The sequence below is a fragment of the Oreochromis niloticus genome, linkage group LG17, assembly GCF_001858045.2.
Source record: "Oreochromis niloticus isolate F11D_XX linkage group LG17, O_niloticus_UMD_NMBU, whole genome shotgun sequence".
Lineage (NCBI taxonomy): Eukaryota > Metazoa > Chordata > Actinopteri > Cichliformes > Cichlidae > Oreochromis > Oreochromis niloticus.
Window position 1 is genome coordinate 9,981,881 of NC_031981.2, and position 24,353 is coordinate 10,006,233.

Below are 24,353 nucleotides of genomic sequence, written 5' to 3' on the forward strand. Positions count from 1 at the left end.
TTCCAGTTCAGTGAGACAGATGGAATTAGGGGGGATTTTGCTCTTTATGAATGTTGTTTACAAGCCTCGATGGTGTGTGTTTGTGTAACTTATTGAGCCAGCTTGCCTCTGTACCCTCCGCTCTGCCCATGAGGACTGATTATAGGCTAAAAAAGTGTTCCAATCTCAAGCAGCGTGCAGCTTTGTTGAAGCCGAGCTGCTCCAGATGAGACGATTACCCTCCTCTCTGCTTGCCTGTGCCGCTGCTGCTCAAACACGGCCTCTGCCTCATAATGCATGATGTCTGCGAGCGAGACCATGAGAGGGAACGCTTGTGTGTGTGAATGGGAGCGGTATGTGGCTCACCGCTAGGATGAGATCATCGTTACATCAGACACCACTTCACGTGGCAGCCAGCCAAACGTGGGACAATGCACATCGCACACATTCCTGCCTCGCTTCATTTATTTCTCTCTCATGTCTCAGGTCATTACCGGTGGCATCAGTTGGTTGGTTGATTTTTAGCTTAAGAGATGAGTCAGTTGATAAAATGATGATTCTTTATTTGTTAATGTTGTTTACAGTTGGAAGAAGTCTGTGATTTCAAACCAATTTCAACTAAGCACACTTTTATTAGCAGCTTTAGTCCTTTAGTTCATAGGAGATGTCCTATTTTTAATTATTAGGTTAAGTGTGCCTGCTTTTTAATTTGCGTTTGCACCAAATTTCCTACATTATGGTACACATTCATGCGTTTTGTCTTTTCATGGTGCACTGGGTTCAGACCAAAGTTAGTAAGACTAAAAGTACATGTTGGCGAGGGGAAAATGAAACCTTTCAGTTAACGGAAATAAAAGTAAAACCGGACTTGCATGTAGGAAATGTCTCAATCTTTCACCCGCCTTGCAGCTCCGGCCTCATTTCTCTGTCCTTGCCCTCGTGCTACCTCCACAGATAGTTTCTATTACAGTCTGTTTTCCACTTCTTCTTGACCTCTGTTTTCTGCTTGAAGTTGATTTATTGAGGACTTCACATGCTGCTGTTCGCAGGAGCTCAGGGGGCTAAAAGTGAGTGTCAAAGAAAACACATATATTGTAAATGTCACCAATGTGCAGGTGGTGTTTTTCATGTCTGTCGGTGTGTGAATAAGAAAAGAGACATCAAAAAAGAAAGCGTGTCAAAAGAAATATGGAGAAGTAGTGAGGAGGAGAGGAAGACGTGATGTTTGCAGCGAGTCCTTGGCTGCAGTTTGGCCTTGCGCTGTTTGGAGGAAGGCTGCTGGCGCATGAGCAGCGTCTCTTCGCGGCGCTGCTTTTTATTTCTCGGTAGTTTCAGTGGAAAGGTCAAACTGTTGTGCCTTTCTGACAGCGCTGAGACTCTCAGTCTGAGAATTCAGCTTGATTATAGTGGTCAGATGATGAAAATAAACCAAAATATTTCAGCTCTTGGTGAAAGGGCGCCACGCTCACACAGATTTACTGTAATTGCATAGTAGAAGCGGCAGCAGCGGCCGGGGCCAGCACCATTTTGAAGAAAGACAGAGGCTCGACGAAGAATGTGATGTGAGCCTGACAGCCAGCGTGAACTGATCAAACCCGCAAAGCTTAGCAACAAAGAGACAGAGCTGCAACGCTTCTGAAAGAAAAAACGATGTTAACGTCACGTTAACCTTTTATTTCAAGCACTTCACACTTTATGTGCTCTGCACTCTTTACTATACTCACACTGATATTTACTGAGTAGTTTTACCTACATTTAGTACCACATTTACTGCATTTTGTACTTTTGTTGTGTAGTTGAAATTGTTTTATTGTTATTTATTGCATTTTACTCCAGATTAACTTTTACCTTTGTTTTTTCATATTTTATTAGATTTTGTATACATGTTCCTGATCAGTGTACACTGATCAGTTTTGCTTTGTCAACCTCACCTGGTTGAAAAGGTAACCCACCTTCATTTCCCTTCACTTTCCTGTCAAATAAAGGCTTAAAATGCCCAAAATAAATCAATAAATAAACGACTACAGAATATAACAAATCAGTTTTCAAACATGGTATCCCAATTATTAATATATCATATATTCTGGTATTATCTACATTTTTCAAAGTATTGAGGAATAGATTTACATAACCATTAACAACATTTGTGTGCTTTTGTCGATGAATTTCATTTGGCACATATTACTTTGGGGCTAAATTGAGTTTTAAATGCAGAACCTGGCCAAAAATCAATATAATTAACACACACAAAAAAACAGCTTTTGTATGTTCAGAGAACATTTCTTTCCTCTATTGCTTTCTCCCTTTATATCCACATACTCCCCACCTCTCTCCTTCTTTATTCCATTTAGCCCTATTATCTCCTTGCGCCCTCTTCTACTCATCTACCCCTCAGTCCTGCTTTAACTGGCAATAAAGGCGCAGGAATCTCTCCTGACATTTTGGTGCACACTACCAGCACACACGGTGGGAGAATAACACGACCTCACATGTAGTTAAAGATTTGCAGTGGATGGTAGGCTTCAAAGATGTGCACATTCAGCACTCTTCCCTTTACGCTCTCCCTTTTCACAGTTTCACTTACCAGCTTTCCTGGTTTTACATTTATTACTGTCAGCCTGCAGTCAGCTCAGACACACTGAGCTCTCCGTGTGTGTGTGTGTGTGTGTGTTTCATCTACCCCCCTCCACTCTCTGCACTATTTTCCCCTGCTTCTTTCTTCCTCTTCCACCAGCTCATGCCTCTCTCCTCTTATCTCTGAATGAATGAACGCACAATTCAGCATTCAGCACGGGTAGTTTCGAAGCTTGTGTCTGTGTGTGTGTGTGTGTGTGTGTGTGTGTGTGTGTGTGTGTGTGTGTGTGTGTGTGTGTGTTACTCTCTCGAAGGAATCTCTCGCAAACTCTGTGCGTGTGTTTATACTCTTGTTTGAATTTGACTGCAGCTCCAGTGTGAGTCACTGATCCAGCAGTGAGCTGACTGCAGTACTTCTATTGTTTGGCAGCACGGCTCATTTCTATGCTTTTCCTTCACAGCTCTTCAGTCTGCACGCATGAAGCCAAGCGCAGACATCGTATGTGTACATGGTCTAGCTTTTGCCGTTACACTGCTTGAAACGCAGCTTGTGTTTTTGGGGCTTTTTTTTTTTTTTTTTTTTTCTTTTTCTTTTTTTTTTTGAAATGCGAGAGGATGTTGCAGATTTACAATTTTTCACACTTATTTGTAAACACGCATTATGCCGGCAGCAAACATGGAACCATAAAGCACCATGAGGCAACTATTGTTGTGATCTGGCGCTATATAAATAAAACTGAATTGAATAAAATGATTAGATTTGGAAGGGGGGGGTTCATCCGGAGCTAGAAAATCTGACATATATCTGTTGAAGGCCTGCAGTAATTGTTTAGACGCATTGTGGGTTTGTTGTTTTATCTTTCATCTTTTGGTTCATGCTACATCTTGCATGTGAATCGGAGAAGTGCAATAAATTCTTACGTTTATAAAATGACCTCAAATATGTAAATTACCTGCAGTATTTTATACTGTTAATATGTGTGTTATGTATCAAAGTGGAGGAGTTATTAATACATGGGTAAATTCTGTGTGGTTTGGAAACCAGACTGTGCATGAATGGTGCTTTGATGAGGGTTACACCCACAAATGTTTCAGAAACTCTCACTGAAGCCACAGGCTGAAACACGCCTTTTTCATCCTGCTTCTGTCAAACATTAAACGTATCGTCTACCTAACTGTGAGCGCTGACACTCATTAAATAACGTGCAGTTTTTAGGGATCTGTTTGTTGTTGTAAGTCTTTTAAAACAAATACACCTGCTTGTTCATTAAGTTTACATTGGCTCACCCTCAGCCTGTGAAGTTTCCAAGTTCTGGCGTAATAGTTGAGGTATATATATAAAAAGTGTATACAACCAGATTTTTGTGATTTTTAAAAATGAGACTACAATAAATCATTTCAAAATGTGTCCCACATTTAATGTGACCTGTAACCTGTATGGTTCAATTGAAAAACAAACAAATCTGTAACAGGAAACAATATGAAAAATAAAGCGTGTGCAATAAGCCGAATGCAAAAGTGTCCATACTCTTACACAAATGCTTTGTTGAAGCACCTTTTCATTTAATGACAGTTATTGACCCAGAATATATGAGGTCTGTTTGTGCACAAAAATTCCAGCATGTGCGTCAGGATAACAATTTTTAGATTAGATGCAGCTACACTGGACAAGAACAGGAAAAAGTAAAGACACGATGTCTGTGGGTCCTTAAAATATCTTAATTTGAATAGATCTTAAATATTTAACATTTATTTATTTATGTATTTGGTCTCTAAAGAATTAGATAGCGTAATGTAATCGATCACCTGTTCACCTAAGGCTTTCAGAATATTTTTAGATGTGTACGGACAGTTTGTGGTGATGCCAATTAAAGATTGTTTCCCCAGAAAATGAATGCAAACCAAAATAAACAAAAATTCCCCCAGTGCTTAGGCCTGGCCTGCTGCCCGTCTTGCACACAGTGAGGGAAACACTGGGGACGACTATGATGAAGGCCACAGCCTTGTTAGCCAGCATGCTCATTAGAAAAGGGAAGATGGGACTTTCATGACAAATGGCTCACGAATGACAATTGTTCCTGCTTGTTAAATGCTTACAGAGCAAACTTCACTGCTGTTAAGGGAATTTCGAACATATATATATATTTTTAATAAACACATGTTACTGTAACAGACTAAATACTTTGCCGTTATCTTACTCTTCCTTTTGAACTGACATTAATGTGTTTACTTGAAGAGAGCATATTTTCAGTTTTGATGTGAAGTTTGGTGTTAAATTTTGTTCAAAGTGTTATTAAAAAGGTCTTAAATTTAACCTGCAAGCATCTAGGCCAAGTCATAGCTTTGCCAACTAATAAGGAACGAAGTATAACATGACATCAGTGCTGGCTGTTACAGAGGCGCCAATAGCAAAATTGTGGTTCAATGTCAATGTTTGAATCTCTTATGTATTTATTTCATTATTTTGTTGTATTTATTCTCCTTAAAGCCAAAAACAAAGCAGTCTTTATTACTTTATTATATGTTGTAAACGCTTTGACAGGCAGGATTTGAACATTTAAAATTTAGACTGGTAAAATCCATCTTATTTACAAATCATTTAAAGCCAATATCGCTCTGTGTATCCCTATGGCTGATTGATTTGTTGTTGTAGGTGCTTCTGTCTCTGTCTTGGCTGATGCCGATAATACAGCAGCAGATCTCTTTGTGCTTTTATAAAGCAGACGGGAAAGAAAGAGCCTGGGAGAGTGAGCATCCCACTCACCTTTAGTCATTTCCTTCTTTATTTAGACAGCAGGGAAGCAGACAGGGGTGAGAAACACAAACTGTGGGCACTCTGTGTTTTCCTACTTTTTGACTCTGCTTTTTCTCTTAGCTCCGCAAATGAGGTGAAGAACCTGCTTCAGTCCCTGCCCAGGACCAACGAGCCCAGAGAGATGCTGTTCGAGGATCGGACGCGAGCCCACGCCGATCACATCGGACAGGGTTTCGAGCGCCAAACCACGGCGGCCGTGGGGGTGCTGAAGGCCGTATGCTCCGTAGAAAGGTAGGCGTTGAAGCGACAGTAGCGCACGCTGTAAATGTTAGACAGTTTGGTACGCAGCCGTCTGTGTGGAAGTGACACACGCTCTGTATTTACACAGCTTAGTCACTGACGGATATCATATAATCCTTCTCTCTTCCCTCCCCCCGCTTGCTCGTTTTCAGCTTGGAGCCTCCTCGTGTAACCAAAGATGTTGTGTGTTTCCACGCTGGTGATTTCCCTTATGTAGTTCAGAGGCTGCAGTTGGACTTACATGAACCCCCGCTGTCTCAGGTGTTACATTACACACACACACACACCCGTGCTCACTCACTCCTATTACTCCCAGTAAATTGACCTTTATAATAACTCATATTGGATACAGTGTTACCAAAATATCAACTGAGTGTAAACCTGATGATGGATGCTGCCACCCGGTGGACAATTTTAACCTCAGCTAGAGGTTTGTCTTAAGAAAAGACAAGTGTTACTATAGTAAATAATTATAGTTATAGTTCTTCTGTATTTATTTTTTGCTTATGTAGTTTAGTTTATTTGGCCGGGTTAATCTACTTAGCAATCCTTGTTTCATAGATTATTAAGACTCAGTAATGAGCAACGAGCTTTAGTAGTCAGTCTGTTCACAGATGCCATTTGAAGTTTTAGATTAGTTTGTTTCCATGCTGATCTTTTGCACCTCACAGTTAGCTGCTTGTAAATGCAGATTTTTTATTTTTTATTTTTTGGCTGCTGGTATTTGTTTTTTTCAAAATCAATGAAGGAAACTCACACCAAGTGATTAATAACCGGGCTTCTTGTTATGTCCATCTGCACCTGCAGACATCTTTCCTTGGAGGAAGAATTAAATGTCAAAATCACTAGTCTCGATCCAGGTCCCTGCCAGACGTCCTCTGTGATCACCAACTGTTTTTTCATATTTATTTATGTATCATGTGAATTTTATTTTAATTTCAGGAAAGTCCCCCATAAGACAAATGTTTATTTAAAGTGAAATAAATATTTGAGCAGTATAGTTAATGAATTAATGCCAAAACAATCATTATCGTTTTTACCATAAACTAACTGCCCCCCAAAACAACAAACATACTGCTTTTTTTTTTTTTTTTTTTTTAAATGATGCAAAAAAAACATACAAATTATTAAAAAAAAACACATAAAAGTTCCTCTAGTACTTTCTGTCAGCTTTGATTTTGCAGTCTGTGTAGCTTCTTTTCCTTTTTGAGATAAAGAGACTCCAGTTCCCCCTGTGCAGACTGCATAAGTACAACCTGCACTCAAGGAGATCAAAAGCAACTTCAGAGAACAAGATTTTGTCTTGCTGCTGCTGTTCTGACTCGTTATGCAAAGGAATTTTATTTTGAATTTATTTAATCTGTGAGTTTTGAATCGTGCGTCAGCAAAATGTCCCCCCTGGGGATTGGAACAAGCCCGCAGACCATTTCAATGCAGCTCGGCATCCTTAAAGGAAACCAAAACAACTCTTGAATTGTTAGCAAGAGGCTGCTGCTTTTTAACTTCATGCAGCCATTTTTCTCAGTGTCCTGTGAAGCAGTGCATATCAGAAAACTGGAAGGATGTAGGCTAATTTAAATTTTTATAAAGAATTTAAATAAATTTGTTTTCTAATGTTAGTAATACGTTTTGCGTTGCATGTCCTTTTGTTTACTTTATCTAAGTCAGCATGGCCCTCTGCTGCTTAAATTCTTATTCTCATGGTATTATGACATCTATTTTCTTCCTCTCCTCCGTCTTTAACCGTCTTCCTGCCCTCTCTCGGTACAGTGTGTGCAGTGGGTGGACGACGCCAAACTAAACCAGCTGCGGCGGGAAGGCGTTCGTTATGCTCGCATCCGCCTGTGCCACGATGATGTCTACTTCATCCCCCGCAATGTGGTCCACCAGTTCAAGACGGTTTCTGCTGTCTGCAGCCTGGCATGGCATGTCCGCCTCCTGCAGTACCACAAGGGAGAAGGGGGGGAGGAGGAGCAGGAGCAGAAGGAGAAGGTTGAGCTGAAAGCGGAAGAGACTGAATCGGTTTTTGAGAGGGAAAAGGAGGATCAGAAGAAGAGGATAAAGGAGGAGGATGTTGAGGTTGAGGTGGCAGAAAGCAGGACGTTGCCAACTGGCAGAAAGGAGGAGGACGATGATTGCCTTCAGCATCCACCTCCCCCGTCCCGGCCTGCTCTCTCAGCACACTCAGACAAACAGGAGGTGATGGAGAGGGCAGCTGAAGAGGGAGGGCCTAAACGGCAGGATTCACCTCCTGCAAAGGTGAAGGCAGAATCTCCAGCTCCTGCCTGCAAGAATAAATCACCTCCACCTCGCACTATGTCCCCTCCTGCGTTCCTTCCTCTTGATCAGGACACAGAACCCAAAATATCATCTAAACCTCATCACCACCACCATCATCTCTTAGACAGCAGAACAACGTCTTCCAGTAGAAGTTCCTCCTCTTCAGCTTCTCCGAAATCATCCCCAAAGTCTTCCACCTCGTCAGCGTTTTCACCTTCACCTGTCGCAAGCTTGCACTCGACTTTTGCAGCTTCCCATCCATCTTCTACCTCTTCTTCTTCCTCCTCCTCCTCTGCTGTGGTGTCCACATCTTCCCCTCTGGCAGCTTCCTCTTCATCCCCGACGAGTCTCAAGCCTGCAGTGGAATCTCTTCTCTCCACGCTTCCTCCTTCTTCTCAGCCTCTTCCTTCCTCAGAGTCAGATCAACCCAAGGACAAAGACTCGCTCCCCATCACAGACACACGGACACAGGGGTGGTCACAGGGGTGGTCACAGGGGTCGCCCGCTGTGGATGTAAAGACACACCCCTCCGAAATCAACACACGGACTTACACAGGGATCGACATACGGACACAAACACGCCCAGAGGCACATACTCACACTTTAGACTCAGACTCCAGGACATCCGTGGATTTGCCAATACATCCACCACAGGACACCTCGAGGCAAGGAAACTACATGCAGCAATACACACCCCAGCATCTCCCACCTCCTCCCCTCCCTCAGATGCTTCCCCTCTCTTTCTCCCCTCTCCTGCCGCATTCCCACGTCCCTCACAGACCTCCAGGGCTCCCTCAAAACACCCTCTCCAGTCCTTCCCTTCCCACACAGCCTCAAACGCTAAACTCTTTTCTCACCCAGAAAGCACCGCCACATTCGCTCCACCTGAGCCCGCTTCACTTGCATCACCAACCAAATATCACCACACAGTCTCAGGCATACTTCCAGCCCCCACTAATGGCCTCCCCTCCTCAAAGCGCTCCCCTCACTAACACCCAGTCTCTCTCCCCTCACCTTTCCCATCCACACCAGTTCGCCAAAACCTTCTTCCCCGCTCAGCATCCCGGCTTCACCTCCCACCCCTTCCTCCCCCCTCAGCCTTTCCTCTCACAGCCTCCGGGTGCTTACCCCCTACAACCGCAATACCAGACCTCAGCATCCATGCAGGTTCAGCTCAGCCTGTCGCAGTCTTTCCCTCACCCACCTCCTCCTCCACCGCCATCCTCCTCCCCACACCCCCTCCTCCCCCTCTTCCTCCTCACCCACCACCTCAACCTCACCCTGCTGTCTTCCCCCCACCCCCAAACCACGAAGAGGAGCCGAAGCAGATTTTATGATAGTTTTTTGTACATAATGAAACTCTTTTTAAATGACTGTATACATATAAGGTTTCATTTTGGTTGTGCTGTTGTAAAACAATGTAAAATAAATAACTAAAGAGGGAGAAAGCAGACACAGTATCATAGTTTATCAAGCAGAGTTGGACTTGATATAACCCAGACCTCTGGACTGAACTGGCTTAGATTGTACAGATGCTTTGGTCGTGCACAGGTTCAAAAGTGTGATGGAGAATTCCTTTCATTTACAGGTAGCTTTGGCCTTTAGCCATCTGAACTCTGAAGGAGAGATTATTCAGGCTCAAATGAGCCCTGTCGTCTGGCAAACTGCTGTCTGGCTCTGGTTTTTTTTGTTTTGTTTTGTTTTTAAGTGAAGTGAGCATAACTCCTTTCAAACATCAGATTATCTGTGAGCCTGTCAGATGTAGGAAGAAAAGATTTCTCCAGACTTGTGTCAGATATTTATATAAATATAGAAAAAAGGTTGTAAGTGTGGCCTTTTTGTGAAACTTGCAGCTAATGCTTCCATTTTTGTGGCTTTTTTTTTTTCTCGTATGTTCTCCGTGCCCAAGACTGTTTCTGAAATAATGATGGATCACCGCTGGTGTATTGATTTAATGTTCCTGCACTTCATTACTGTACTGTATTATACAGTCTATCACAGTACTTTTCCCTAATATTGTATTTAGAGCTATAATGCTATAATGTTGCCGTAGTTTTTTAATGCTACTCAACATTATCTGAGCTCCAGCATGCAGTAGAACTGCATTCAGTCAGGCCACTAAGAGTCACATTTTCAAAGTACTGAGGTTGTCCTGTGCTGGCTGCCCTTAACGCCACAGTGGGCAGAGCTCTGTGTAATTTTGCTGCTTTTCTTTTCATGTTTTTCGCCCGTCTCCTGGATGTGTGCCGGGTTTCTTAATTTTGAGAACAAGTTTTGTGAACAAACTCGACCCAGGGCCTCCAGAAGTCTCAGGAAAACGCATTCAGGGCACATCCTGAACCTCGATTTCTATCCCCTTAACCGGATCCGTGTGTTTTATTAACAAGCAGCTACGTTGACAGCTCACTGTGAGCTAGGATTCAAAGAGCAATATCATACAGATGCAGCATAGCCAAGACATCCCAAACGTGACTCATCACAGCAGTTTTAGTGCGTGTGAAAATGCAGTTGGTATTATTGTGGAAACTTTGAGTCGAGACTTGCAGATTCCATTAGATTATCCACAGGGCAATTTCAGGTTCTTCCAAGACTGTAACTTCAGTGCATTCAGGCTCACTTTCTATTTATTTTTTTTTTTATTTACACTTCGAAAACAGACGGTACGCTGTCAAGAGCTCGTTTCCAAAGCACTATTTATCTATTTACCTGAAGTCTGCTTTCTCTACAGTGTGGAGTCTATGAAATGTTTTATTTATGAACCACAGACTGAAGTGTTTAAAAGTACAGTAAATTATTGAAAGTGGAATTTTTAGCAGCGCCTATGAAGAATATATGTTTCTCCCAATATATCTGATCATGACAGTCAAACTCTTCTGTCTCTGTGCATGTCACACAGTTGTGTATCTTTGTTAGTGTCTTGATTTGTTGGTTTTTTTGTCTTTTTTGTTTTTTACTATCGATATTGCTAATGTAGCCCACATTTCCCCAGTGCCTGTCCTTAACTGTGAAATACGAAATGGTCCAGAGACATATAGTGGAGGGGGTCTTAGTTTTAACTGGAAAATCGGAGCAAAGCCTTAAATTGGTGTCTAAAGCCGCTGAAAGCTCTCCAAACATCCTTAGTCTGAGGTCGGAGGGTTCAGCAGTGTTCAGAAGGTTTTTTTGGGTTTCTTTTCCTTAATGATTCGTTTCACCACAAGCCTGAAAAATTTTGGAAAATGACAGATAACGCCTTAGCTTTTTGTCGTCAGTTTGCCTCAACGGAGTTCAGAGTGAGAACTCTTCACTGTATGGCTCTGGGGGAGAGCGAGGTGATAATTAAGCACTTGATAACAGTTGTGAGGCGTTATGCCGCTCTTTTTACGCTTTTTGGCTTTTGGATGTTACAGAAACACGACAGGAACTTCTATATTTTTTTGTAGACAAATGTGACAAAAAATTATGGCTGAAAACAAAAAAGTCTTCAGGGGCTACAGTTGTTTTCACAGAGTTTATTTATCTCCAGTTTTTCTTTGTTTGTTTGTTTTCTGTTATTTTTAACTGTCAGCACTGTAGTGTACATAATGAGTTTTGTAAAGGGGAAAGAAATACTTGTAGTGTGGTTTCTACTTTAAATATGAGCCTAGCTAATAAAAGGTTCAATGTATGAATTGATTCTCGTTGGTCTGGTTGTCTTTTCTCGTGCATGACACTCTTGCGAGACTTTAGTGCAGGTGGGAGTCGATCTATTAAAGATTTAAAGGTTGCCGCTTTAATCGTCAGGTGTGCGCCGTCAGTATTGAAGAATTTTTAACAGTTAATGTCTTGCTGTGTGGATGATTTCACTAACAGCCATCCGTGCTTCAGTTTTGGGGAGTGAAATATTATGAATCTGTAATTTAGCTTTTAAATGAGTGTTCACTATAGGTGCAACCATCTTTTATATACAGTTTATGTCAATAATTGCATTTTTTTAGTGAGCTTCCACAAAACTTCCTGCAATAACTGATTTTTTTTTTTTGTCCACTTGGGGGCAGAAATATAAAACCGTCAACACTACCCTGACATACTCTGAAGATGATATGCTAAAATTGTTTGCAAACAGTCGGAGGCCTCATGCTAAAAAATAATCAATTCAATGGACCTGAAAGACACTTTAAAGCTCCTTAGAAGTGAAGTCACATCCTTAGAGTATCTGCAACTCTTTTTAAATACTAGCAGCCACTGTAAAAAAAAAAAAAATACTACTAAAAGCATCTGTCATGCGTAAAGTGTAACTTTACACTTTAGCCGTACGAGTCCTTTATAAGGCTTTGTGAATGTGCTTAAAACCTACAGACACCCATCTGACTTTGAAATTTGCTGAAAGCATCTTTCCTATTTTCAAAGCCATTCCTCCACCTCTGTCCAGCATACACCTGCCTGTGTTTTCGGCTTCTGTTTCCCTGTTATGCAAGCCACCCCCTCACTGCAGTCTACGGCAGTGAGCTCAGCAGTTTTTAACGGTCCAGATTTGAGCAGACGACACATACACAATGCAGTAGCTCTGTAATTTAGGGCTGCTGTGTGTCGGGTCAAATCCAGCTAAGAAGAGCCTTTCCTCCCTCCTCTCTTCATCCTTTCCTGCCAGAGGAGCTCAGCTGACCTTTAAAGTGCAGGATCGAGGCAGGAAGTTTGTGCAGAGACAGTGAAATTAGTTTTGGATCATTCATGATAAACCAACTCACTCAACTGTGAATGCACTCAGTCAGTGAGCGCATGGTATTCTTTCATTTAGTAAATTACTGCGGGTGCTATTAAATTTATTATTTTCATTGCTTTATTATGTAGCGTGAAATGTGAAATAACCCTCATGTCCTCTGCAGATAGAATAAGATATACTTTATTTATTGCAAAAGTTGGGAATTTACTGTGTTGCAACAACCAAAATATAAAACATAACCTAAATAAATGGTTTATTAGAATAAAGCAGAATAGTTAAAACACAATAAATGATACTAAAATGAGTTAATTCAATAGGAAAAATACATTAAAGGAGCTCAATAGCTCAAGAAATACATTTCATTCAATAGAATTGTATGTAGAATGCTGAATATAATACATAAATACAAGTACAAACAACAAAACTAGTAAAGCAAAAACTGCCAGATGGCATTAAAGAGACTTAAAGAGACATATTGTTACATATTACACCACAAGATTGCTAATAAATGCACTATTGCTTCCCCATATTTAACTTACTGCTACTCTAATTACTCCAGTAAGAGAAACGTTTTTGCACGTTGGGAAACTGTACAAACCAAAACCAATGCAATAAGTTAATTTATTAACAATAAGAACCTGTAGAAAAATGCCTTAAAACAGGTAAAAAACCTGCTCCTTATAATGCTGCCTGTCCTACATGAGCTACTCATTAAAAAGTAAACTGGAACTAGTTTCACAAACAGGTACAGTTATTACTTAACACAAACTGAGCCAAAATGCAGAAGCAGTGTGTGAAACTTCAAGTACATGCTTACATCTTCCATTGGAATTAAGGGGTAGGTAGCAGGCAGGTGCTGCTAATTAAATGCTCTTGATTAACTGATCATCAGCAAGTGTGAGCACCTCTATAAAACAGACACACAACAGGCCTCAGTTAGGATGTGAAATATTCAAATTAATGACAGTACAATTAGAAAAAGGCTTATTTGGAGAGTCTGTTTGGACATCTGGACAATCCAAAAGACGTCTGTAACAATGTTCATGGACAGACGAGAACAAAAGGGAGATGTTCGGTGAAAAACACACGCCTCTTCCCAACTGTGAAGCATGGTGATGGAGGGATGTTGATTTGAGCTCCTTTTGCATCCACAGGACCGGAGCAAGTCAAAGTCCAGAACTCAACCTGACTGAAATACTGCAGTGAGATTGAAGAAGACTGGACCGAAATTCCTCCACAATGATGTGAGACACTGATAAAGTCATACAGGAAATGAGGACTTCAAGTTATTACTGGGCGTATTTAGTTTTTCACAGAACTGCAGAGAGCCATGTGAAAACGTTCTTTCTCACGCAGCAGCAAGTGCTTTGATCTGCGGCCCCCCTCTACAAGATAAAGATGAGAAGTTGTGTGCTGATTAAGGTCAAACAAAAAAGGAAAATGACAAATGAGTTGTTATATTTTTGACTCTATTCTGACATTTTGGATACATTTGTTTCTTAGATAACCTTTTATTTAGTCAGAGCTTGTCTGCTGTGAAGATAAACCATTCAAGAGCTAAATTAACCTGGAAACATAGCTGCTTATTAAGTGAAGCAAAAAAAAAGGTGCTATAATATTTAGTCGCATAAAATGAAATGAGATACTTGCCTTTTCCATCTTCTTTAAAGGTGCTTTTGGATAGTTTCTCCTAGTTAGTTCTTTTTTCACAATACAAATACATCTAAACTTTAAAATCTTGTCATAAACCATTAAATTAGAGTGTTATGTAATGCCAGATAAACTCGTGCACGCGTTTCAGAGGAGGTAATGTGTAAGAGCGTGCACACACACCCTGCTGTTAACTGATTGGCTGCCTCATGGTTCGTTTCAGGGCACATCCCAGAGGGATTTTCCCAACCACAATACTTTGTTTTCAACAAGCTCTAGCTAATGCCATCCTTCAATTTGGAACCACTTTTTTAAGCATCATTATGAGGCACACAGTGTAGTGTAAATCACTCGTTTATTATTATAACACATGCATGCAATTTCAAAAGAACGTGTGCATTTCCTCTCTCTCTCAGTGCAGTGCAAAATAACACAAGGAAACAACCGATGGCACTAAATACATTTCACCCATGCACAGAGTCAACCGACTATGAAACTGGAATCAGCTTGGTGCTCTCGTGGCTAGAACTGCAATTAAAAAGTTGGGGTTTTTTTCAACCACACAAAGGTTCATTTGTGATCAGAGTTTTGGACTTGAGTGCAGAGACGGAGTTAAAGAGAACACATGATGATGAAAGTACAAAAGAGAACTTGTATAAGGCAGAGAAGGCAGCCTGTGGAAAACGGCACATCAGATGCTTCTTAAATCCCCCGCTTCTGTGTGTTTGCAGCTAAGCTCGCTGCTGTCTTTTTAAAGTTTTATAAAACAAACCTGGAAAACGAAGCAAAAATTTACACCGTAGTTTGGTAGCAAGCGTGATAGTTACACAGGAAGTAGATTCAGTTCCTGCCTGTGCAGCTGCCGTCATTTACATCCAGCAAAAATAAACTTTAGAAAAACAATACTGGACATTTTCAATCCATAAAAACACAAAGCATCAGAGGATGTTTTGGGTTTTTTGCTTTCAGTGTTGGCTTCACAGTAGTTTTACAGATACAGCTGTTTCCATATGGCCATCTTTCAGCTATTTTTGCCATGTTTACGCAACTTAGTAGCAGCTCAGTAGAGTCCCAGCTCTACTGATGCACACGCGCAGCCACAGCTGCAGGAAAGGTTTAAGATTATAATATGACTAAACTAGCATGTATGTATTTGTATAAAAAAAAAACAGCGTAATCGCTCACAGTCCACACCCATTGTATTTCCTTTAGCACCAACAGTGTCCACTCGGGTTAAGGTGATAAATTCTGACAGGTGTCCAGGCTGTGAGGTAGCAAAGCATCTCCAAACCATGATAGCACCTCCACCGTGCTTCGCTGTTGGGGTTAACTTTTATTTATTGTTCTCCAAAAGACTGAGTGCTCAGATATAGTCTTTTCCAATATGGGATGTATTGTAGTGCGCTTTTCTTCCTCAAGTTCTTCCAATAACATCATTCTTAAGTGTTTTTCTTATGGTAAACTTTATTCAGCTGTTTGCAGGGGTTTTCGTCATTACCCTTGGTTTCTTTTCCACCTCCCTGGCAAGGTAGCAGCTTTCCTGAATATCCTCTGAGAGTTCTTCTTAGTGTGACTCGACGAACATTCAGTAGCTTTTTTTCCGGTTTTGTGAACCTGCAAATGCTTCTTCTAAGTTCCTGTGAGAAGTCACTGAAACGAAAGCATGGAACCAGGCTTTGTTTGCTCTCTGATCTCATTAAGGTGCTTTTTCAGATTCACGTCCATTCTCCAGCCTGGGCTTGGGAGTTATTTCTTTTATAACGTCATCCAAAATCCTGTTTGTGCTTCATTAGTTTAGCCAGATTGTGTTTCTCTGCAGTTGTGAGTGTGATGAAGATCAGGCCACATTTTCCAAGTAAGTTATGATGAAATCTGTGCACTTCCAACTGTGTGATCTGCCTACACAAAGTCTCTTGTTCTTAACAGTAATACTGATAGCTGAAGTGGAGATTTGATTCTTCTCTGGAAACATAATCAGGCTAAGCTCCTATTTCACAAAGCCGAGACCAGATAAACACAAATCTCCTCCCAATGTCTGCCTTCGTGTTTTTACACAGGTTTGTCGAGGTCTTAGGCGGCTACTAAGCCTCTCTCCTTTCAGGAAAGATATTCAACCCCAGTTCCACCAGCGCCCCCATTAACATGGTCCACAGTGGTATGCACACAAACGTCAGCTTCACATCGGCCAGCCTTTCCAGTTTGGCGCACAGCGTCAGGCAGAAGCCGAGTTTCAGCAGCATGGCTGTCAGGTACCAGCCTCGCAGGCGCAGGTCTGGAGAGCCGTTGCGCGGGTCATATCCCGGCTTGCAGCGGCCTGCCATCTTGATGGCGAGCATGAGGATGAGGATGCCATCAAAAACCCAGACAGGGAGAAAGATGAGGAACCAGTTCCACTGCACCTGTAGAGAGGAAAGGGATAAGATGCTGATAGCTGAGGTTGTTGGGAGGAATGTGTCACTGGATGGAGACTGGGTGGAGATTGCTGATGAAGCTATGAAAACTCTTACCTTTCCATCCAATTTGAGCACCAGCATAATGAGGAAAACCAGGGTAAAGACCCAGGTCAACAAAACCCTCTGAGCCAGAGACATCTCACTCAGTGGAGACCAGAGGAGGAGACAGACAGAAGCTGCACACAGACAGACCACATGTGCACGTGTTATAATCAGAAAATATGTTAAATAATGATAAATGCATGCTTTTGTAGCATAAAAAGTGGATTTAAAAACTGACAGCAAGGCAGGAATCAGAACTAACTGGATTATTTGGTGTCAGCTATGCTCTCCGTTGCAGCATCATACAACATTTCGCTGATGGCCGCTTTGAAATAGTAATTTAATGCCATAATTTTATTCATTGTCAGATTAAAAACGCTGCAATTAGAGCTAGCTGTTACAGCCTAATAGCATTGTGCTAATCGCTGGCTGTGACTTACTTTAGTGTGTTTCCAGTTCGGCAGACAGCATCTTCTTTCCACTGTGTCCAACGCATTCACATTCTCATATCGTTTCTTATAGACAGTCATGTAATTATCAGCAAACGTGTCCGTTAATAATAATAGACTGGGAGATTTTTTTTTTTAGGTCCGTTATCCATACGGGTCCCGCCTCTCCTGGGAGCCGATTGGTGCTCGTTACGTTTGTTTTAATGTCCATCACGCTGCGTTGTAACCGTAAAGTGTTCACAAATGCGCAAAGTAGTTTTTGGGTTTTCCTGTAGTGAGTTTTCACTTCCACTAGAGGTAAGTAAAGCTCTTTTTATATTTTTTTTCCCGGCGCTTCTGATCATATCCTATTCGTCGTGATGGTATTTAAAATTTTAACCCTGTATTTTCTCGTTTTTTGACTTTTGAAATACTTATTGTATTCATGTGTGACCCTAGTCTTCTTTCCTATTTGCTAACCATCGATGGCGATTATTTGCTGAAAATATAACTGCGCCTTTATGCGGCGGTTTACGGTAAGGGGGCCGAAGTAGTATTTTTACAGTGAGCGACAGAAAGGGAAAGGCTAATGCTTGAAATATTGGCGAGCAGATACCCAGCATCTCCTCCAGACAATGGACAAGGCTGGCTAGCTCAAGTTCATTATAAACTACGCTTAGAAAGCGCGCCTGAGCTCTGTGTGTGGACTCGGAGCCGCCTTCGCAGTCAAAGAGGTAAGACTGAGCGGCTGCACGGCGCGTTTAGACGGCACTAATCAGGGTTTCGGGGTTAAAGACAGCTGTGTGGGCTTTTATGCCTGCCGGTGGCTCAGCTAACATATAGCCTGGCAGAAAGGAGGAGGACTGTCTGTGTATGAACCAAGACAACCACGAAGACTGCCCGAAAGCACAGTGGCTGCTTCCAGCTACATGTCAGCTAGCATCAAAATTAGCTGCATGTGTTTCCCCACTCATAGTGGACCGAGCTTTACTTCACAGTAATGCAAACGTTGACATTTTTAGCCTGTTTTACTTCCTCTACCACTTTGCTATTTTTAAATCTTCCACATCAATGTTATTAAGGATAAGATTTTTAGTACAATCTTTTCTCGCAGTATTTCTTTAGCAAGTAAAAAGATAAAAATCAACTGTGAAAGCAATCAAACTTGTTTAAAAAATAAAATATAGGCAAGCAGGGTTGCTGTTGACTGTCATCTTTGTAGTAATACCGTTTATTGCATGGCATTTTGTTAGGCTCTGACTGATTTACTATTTAAACTAAACTGCTGTGTGAAAGTATTTGCCTGCTTTTTCTTTCTTATTTATTTGCACATTTGTCACACTTGCATGTTTCAGGTCAACAAACAAATTTTAATATTAGACAGAGATAACCTGAGTAAAAACAAAATACAGTTTTCAAGTTAAGGTATGATTTATTAAAAGAAAAAACTATCCAAACCTACCTGAAATTATGTGAACAAATAATTGACCCCATGTGATTAACCACATTTTTTTTGGCCTGCTGAGTTCAATTTCACTAGCCACCCCCAGGCCTAATTACTGCCAGACCTGTTGACTCCTGAAATCGCTTCTCTAGAACCTGTCTGACAACATGAAGAAGGCTAAAAGATCTCAAAAAGAAACTCATCTCACAATCTAAAGTGAAAATGAAGAACTGGTGAGAAGCAAAGTCACTGACATCTATCCGTCTGGAAAAGGTTATTTCTAAGGATTTGAGACTTCAGTGAAGGACAGTGAGAACCATTATCCAAAAATGGAGAGGACTTGAAATGTTGTTGACCCTTCCCAGTAGTGGCCAGCCTATTTAAAAAAATAAAAATACTCCAAGAGTGCATCAGTTACTCATCCAGTTGTACACAAAAGAACTCAGAACAACATCTGAACAACTGCAGGCCTCACTTGTCTCAGTTAAGGTCGGAGTTCATGATTAAATAGAAAAGGGCCTGAGCAAAAATGGCATCCATTGGAGATCCAAGGAGGAAACCACTGCTGACCGAAAAGAACGCATAGACTTGTCCCATATTTGCCAAAAAAACAACTTGATGTTCAAGACTTTTAGGAAAATATTCTGTTGACTGACGAGACAAGAGCTGAACTCTTTGGAATGTCTGAGTCCCGTTACATCCGGCATAAAACTAACACAGCATTTCACAAAATGAACGTCATGATGTGTTTCTGTGACTTCCTGTGTAAACATGATCAACATTGAAACATGGTAGTGTGATGGTCTGGGGCTGCTTTGCTCCTTCAGGACCTGGACAGCGTCCCGTGATTGATGTAATTATGGATTCTGCTCTATACTGGAAAATCCTGAAGGAGAATGTCTGCATGCATCTGATTGATATGCTTTGACCTTAAACAGGCTTTCATACTCGAAAAACTCTCCAGTGTGGTTGATTTAAAACAACTCTGCAAAGAAGAACGAGCCAAAATTCCTCCACAGTAATGTGAAACACATAACAAATGATTTAAAATCAGATTTTTCTTTACTAGGTTTATCTTTGTCTGATATGTAAAATGTGTTTGAGCTGAAACATGCAAATGTATCAAGCAAAAACAGGAAGAAGTCTAGAAGGAGGCAAATGCTTTTTTACTTTATTTAATTACGAAGACCCATTTATATCAAATCTCGTTCAAGCTATACAAACACAATATTTAAAAAAGCAGCAAATACAGTGAAAGGTAGCATATAGGACATAAAATGCCGCAAAAATTACTAGTGCCCTCCTACACAGTCTTTTAAATCAATTAAAACATGCATCTAAGCAGCTATAATTTTATGTCTGTTTTTTGTGGCTGTCCATAAACATTGCATTTCTTTGAACCAGCCAACTGCTTGCAGGCATACAAGTAATCGGAAGCCATCAGGGTGCCCGTAGTTTGCTAAGCTGTGATGTACTCTGCTGCATGTGCTGCAGATATTAAATAGAGGGCTACAGCCGCTCTATTTAAAAAAAATAAATTAAAAAAAATAAAATAAATACAAATGTCCGTGTACATCCTTCATATCTGTGTATCTCAACTAACAGATGCCAATATGTGTGATAGACCAATAACAGCAGTTTGCCTTGTGCTCATCTACATTATTCAAATCTTTATCTGTCTCTTCTACTCTATTGTACTCTGCTTTAAAACCTGTTAGTGACTGTGTCAGAGAAGTGAAACTGCTGCAGGCTTCTGCAGGGGGTCAGGCTCTCAGTTTGGCAGGCCTACTGATTATCCAACAAGTTTATCGTTGAGCCAGTCTGTCTGCTCCAATGTCTGACTAACACAGTCATCGCTCACCCAGATTCTAGCTGCAGTCATAATTCGACCTCTAAATTAGTCCGATTTGTCACACCAGTTGAGTCGCTTTTAAGCCTGGAAATCACTTTTTCCTATTAACCCATACACGCTGAAGAAACGAGCAGATTATCCTGATTATCCTTACAAACACGGTGACAACAGCAGTAAAAATGATCAGCTGCTGAGTTTTTTCCGCTGTTGGAGCAGTTATACCTGACTGTGTTTGCGATTCAGCCAGAACATGTTTTTTTTTTTTTTTTTTTTGTTTGTTTGGTTTTTTAAATCAAACTGCAAGTATGTGACTTGTGCAACAGCCAAGCAAATCTTTAATCTCACTTGCTGTGAACCCCATATACAGCTTATACTGTAGGGCCTCGTACTCGGGGTAGAGAAATATAGTTTTCTTAGACTCAGTAGGGTTGTGTTAGTCATACGATCATCAACAGGAAGGGGTTTTCCCCAAAAGGAGCTACAGGGAACTACCTGTTTAACAAGACAAAAAATGTGAATGACATCCGAGATCTCACTTAAATCCCTTATGAAGTGCCTTTTGAGCAAGGCAGTTCAGTGCATGTTTTCCTGCCTCGCTGCAGGACGCTGTGGTTCAAAAGTGCAGTTTGTTTGTTTCTTCCTGACAGAAAGTAGATTACTGATATCACTTTTGTGTTATGTTGCATATTCAAAAATTCGCTGTGGTGTTGCGCGCACACACATTGGATTCCTGTTAATGCACAGACACACGAACAGGGTAGGATTAGGCAGCTCGTGTGCCTTTAAAACACTGATTAATCATCTGCTGGTCCAGTACTACGAGTCAGACCGTGTATCTGCGCAGCATCGAGGTGTGCACACACAAATGTGACTTGTAGAGAATGACTCCCTCGTTGAGTGACCTTCTGTATATTTTTACACCCTTTGGACTGGCATTGCAAGAGTCTCTTGGTGCTGCAAGGCCTTAATTGTCATTTGTCTTCACCTGACAAGGTGTGGATGAAGGCATGCCCAAGGCTGGCTAGAGAGAGATCCCACTTCTTGCTTATGTTCTCTGGGCTGTTATTTCTAGCTGAAGTTATTAAAGTAATTTAAAATAAAAGCAGTGTTTCTGTAAACAGTTTCTACTTTTGCACATGTGAGACTGCATTCTCTGCATCTCTATCTCATCCTCACCTAGTCTCCTTAGTTGTCTCCTTGTTGCATTTCCCCCTCCATTTATTTGTCTCTTTGAAGAGCTCTGAGACGATGGATTGCATTTTGTTTTGTGGCGCTTGAATCTGCCTGCAGAGCTTGTTATATCATCAGCTGCAACATAGTTACATCACACACTCGCCTGCTATATCATCTTATGCTACGGCTGCAGCTTGGCCTGCATGGAAGTGATATCATGCGTAGAAATAAAGTCACTGCAGTGGTGATTGTGAGCAGAAAGGTCAGTTGACCTCATAATCACTAAACCATTTCTTTGTTATCACCTTAGCTGTACTGCAGCTAAAAGAGCAGTCAGTAACAAGGTGGCAGTGACCAGAAGCTGCAGTTGGGACTCCAACAGTTTACACAGGAAGTCACAGAAATGCACACATCCTGTTAAGTCTGAATGCTGCTTTAATAAAAAATAAGAACAAGGAAACATTTAGTAATGCCTCGGGAAATTCTTGTTCTATAAACGTCCCGAATCCACTAGGACTGGGCTGTTTATTCTGAGCTTAATCTCAGTGGCGATTATAGCTTTCAGTGATTATGAGGACAAAATAGTCTGGGTAAAAAGATGACTCTTTTTGTGATATACTAAATCAGCAGTCAAAATGCACAGCAACATTAAAGAAGAAAAATGGGCAGTTTCAGATATAGGTATTGATATAGGGTGAAAGATGGGTTCCATCATGGACAGGTCAACAGTCCATCAGACTGCTAATAGACCGTCAGCCAATTTAGACTCACCTGTTTAAGCAGCAGTTGGACTGGGAAGCCACACAGAGCAGCCAGACTCCTCAGAAAAGGTGTTTGAGCCCAGCAGCTCCTTGCTGTGTGGCACAAACTCTAATCACTGCACCACCATCTCACCCTAAGGCTTAATGGGGTCTGAGGACTTGTCCTCAATTGTCTGAAGGACCAGTGACCTTATCCAGTGGGTCTTTACCCAAGTTGTGCTCAAGGTTACATTTGCTGTTTTTACAGGCAGTAACTTGTGGTTAATTGTGAGCTAGATCTCATTAATGCTCTGGTTATGAATGCCACTTGTCAAAGACTCTATAAAGTTTATGAGAACTGTGTGTAATTAAAGCTCAATATAGCCTCCTCTTGACAACTGGAGGCCTCTAATGAGCACATCCTACTGGTGCCAGCTGACGTACACACACAGGTGCTTTTAATAATTTTTCTCAGAAAAGAGCTCGATCTGTATCAAAGTTCTGCAAACTGGTCACACATCACGAGCTGATAAGAATATTATTGTGAACAGGAAGTGCAGCCAAACTGACAGGAGCATCGGACGCCTCTTGCAAGGTTTTGCAATTCAATATGATTGAGATCATAGATTAGCTTTAAGATTTGGCAGCACTGGGCAGGCTCCCCTCTTTTACACATCTAAGCTACTGTAACCAACCAGCATGATTGTTTCGTGTTTCTTCTTCCCCCATTTGGGATACATCTTCATCACTGTAAAAAGAAATACTGGACTCTAAGTGAAACTTACCACAAAGCCTCATATCTAAAATCATAAGGTCTCAGCTGTGTTGCAAACTTTTTTTTTTAATAAGCATCCTGTCTTATCTCTCTTGATGCGATAAGGAGATCATTTCATGACTCCCTGAGGTTACAAGTCATTCTTTAACTTGGCTAATTGCGAAGGGTTTTTACTGTTGTCCATCACTTCAGTATGACATTACAGTAATGTAATAATGCTAATCCTATCTGATCACTTACCAGCACAAATTACCTGAATTTGTTTATTTATTTATTTATTTTTATCTGAGTCTGATCGGTTTAAATGGAAATGCAATTTTCTCACAATTTTCTGAGTTGTAAAACTCTGAGTCTGGGGGGAAAGTGTGGCGTTTTAGGAATTACTTCAGGGGACATGCTGGGACTGCCTGCCCTGTTATTACCTGGAAGGTTATTGTTGAGGGTAAATTGATGGCAATAACAACAGCATGTTGATGATGAAGGAGGGATTGTGAGGATGATTGTGATTATTCCAATCCTTCTCTTGACTTTAAACAAGAGCTGCCCTGTTAGGTTGAATTTTTGGGTCCCTTGCTGCCTGTTGTTAATCATTACAGTTTCTGAGAATTCATACTGTGTCTGCAGGCAGACTTTCTGTGTTTGTGTTCATTTGAAGTTCAGCAAATGATACACGCTGCTTTTTAAACCCCCCTGTGGAGCCTCGTGACATGGACCCATGCCAAAGTCCAATTACACAGTGCTCAGGAGGCACTCGCGCACGCATTAGAACCCCATTTTAGTGAGTGATCAGAAAGCCAGTATAGTACGTGAGAGCCTGAGATGCACACAAACACCTGCTGCTGCTGTTGCTTTGAATCTCAAATGCAATCGTTTCATTGCAAGTAGTCTGAAACAACACTCTTTCTGTTTTACAGTCGTCCAGCTTCAACAGTCTCCAGTCCAGCTACACGACCCAAACAGAGGTGAGTCCTGTGTCTGTCTGTGTCTGAGTGCCCTCTGTATGAATTGGAGGAGATTCTTGAAACCTCACACAGACGGTTATGAGGGTGTCTTCAGTCAAGCTTACACACAGAGCCGCTCTGCTCAGACGGCAACAGCAGTTCATGAGTTCTGTTCACTGTGTCTGAAAGAGAGAGACAGATGGAAAAATGAGACTGTGAAAAAAGCAATACTTCCCTTTTGAGAAGTTCAGACAAGTAGCAAACACTTGGTGTTTGTGTGTGCGCG

At 41.3% G+C, this 24,353-nt stretch overlaps 3 protein-coding genes across 5 annotated transcripts in view; 2 read left to right on the top strand and 1 right to left on the bottom strand.

Annotated features, from left to right (window-relative positions):
- Positions 1-11,542, top strand: part of LOC100691356 (uncharacterized) — a 40,971-nt gene extending 29,429 nt beyond the window's left edge. The window contains exons 7-9 of the mRNA XM_005451690.4: positions 5,429-5,599; positions 5,761-5,869; positions 7,379-11,542. Coding sequence (XP_005451747.2) covers positions 5,429-5,599; positions 5,761-5,869; positions 7,379-9,325 — 2,227 coding nt within the window. The 3' untranslated portion in view covers positions 9,326-11,542. The remainder of the gene's footprint in view (positions 1-5,428; positions 5,600-5,760; positions 5,870-7,378) is intronic.
- A 3,015-nt stretch (positions 11,543-14,557) lies between these two features.
- On the bottom strand, positions 14,558-17,561 carry LOC100699021 (transmembrane protein 60). Its single transcript, XM_003444968.5, has 3 exons — positions 17,155-17,561; positions 16,727-16,848; positions 14,558-16,618 (listed from the first exon to the last, which is right to left on the bottom strand). The coding sequence occupies exons 2-3, from the start codon at positions 16,808-16,810 to the stop codon at positions 16,301-16,303; spliced, it is 402 nt and encodes a 133-aa protein (XP_003445016.1). The 5' UTR covers positions 16,811-16,848; positions 17,155-17,561; the 3' UTR covers positions 14,558-16,300.
- Positions 17,562-17,723: 162 nt separating this feature from the next.
- Positions 17,724-24,353, top strand: part of LOC100691087 (putative homeodomain transcription factor 2) — a 57,862-nt gene continuing 51,232 nt past the window's right edge. For 2 of the 3 annotated variants that reach the window (XM_005451687.4, XM_005451689.4), the window contains exons 1-2: positions 17,724-17,876; positions 24,041-24,088. The gene's annotated coding sequence lies outside the window, so the exon portion shown is untranslated. The remainder of the gene's footprint in view (positions 17,877-24,040; positions 24,089-24,353) is intronic. The other variant, XM_005451688.4, reaches the window with a different exon arrangement.

Excerpts from the sequence above, each read along its gene's own strand:
- LOC100699021 (XM_003444968.5), bottom strand. The coding sequence starts at position 16,810 with ATGTCTCTGGCTCAGAGGGTTTTGTTGACCTGGGTCTTTACCCTGGTT. Across the intron at positions 16,619-16,726 it reads TGCTCAAATTGGATGGAAAG|GTGCAGTGGAACTGGTTCCT; the intron begins GTAAGAGTTTTC and ends TCCTCTCTACAG.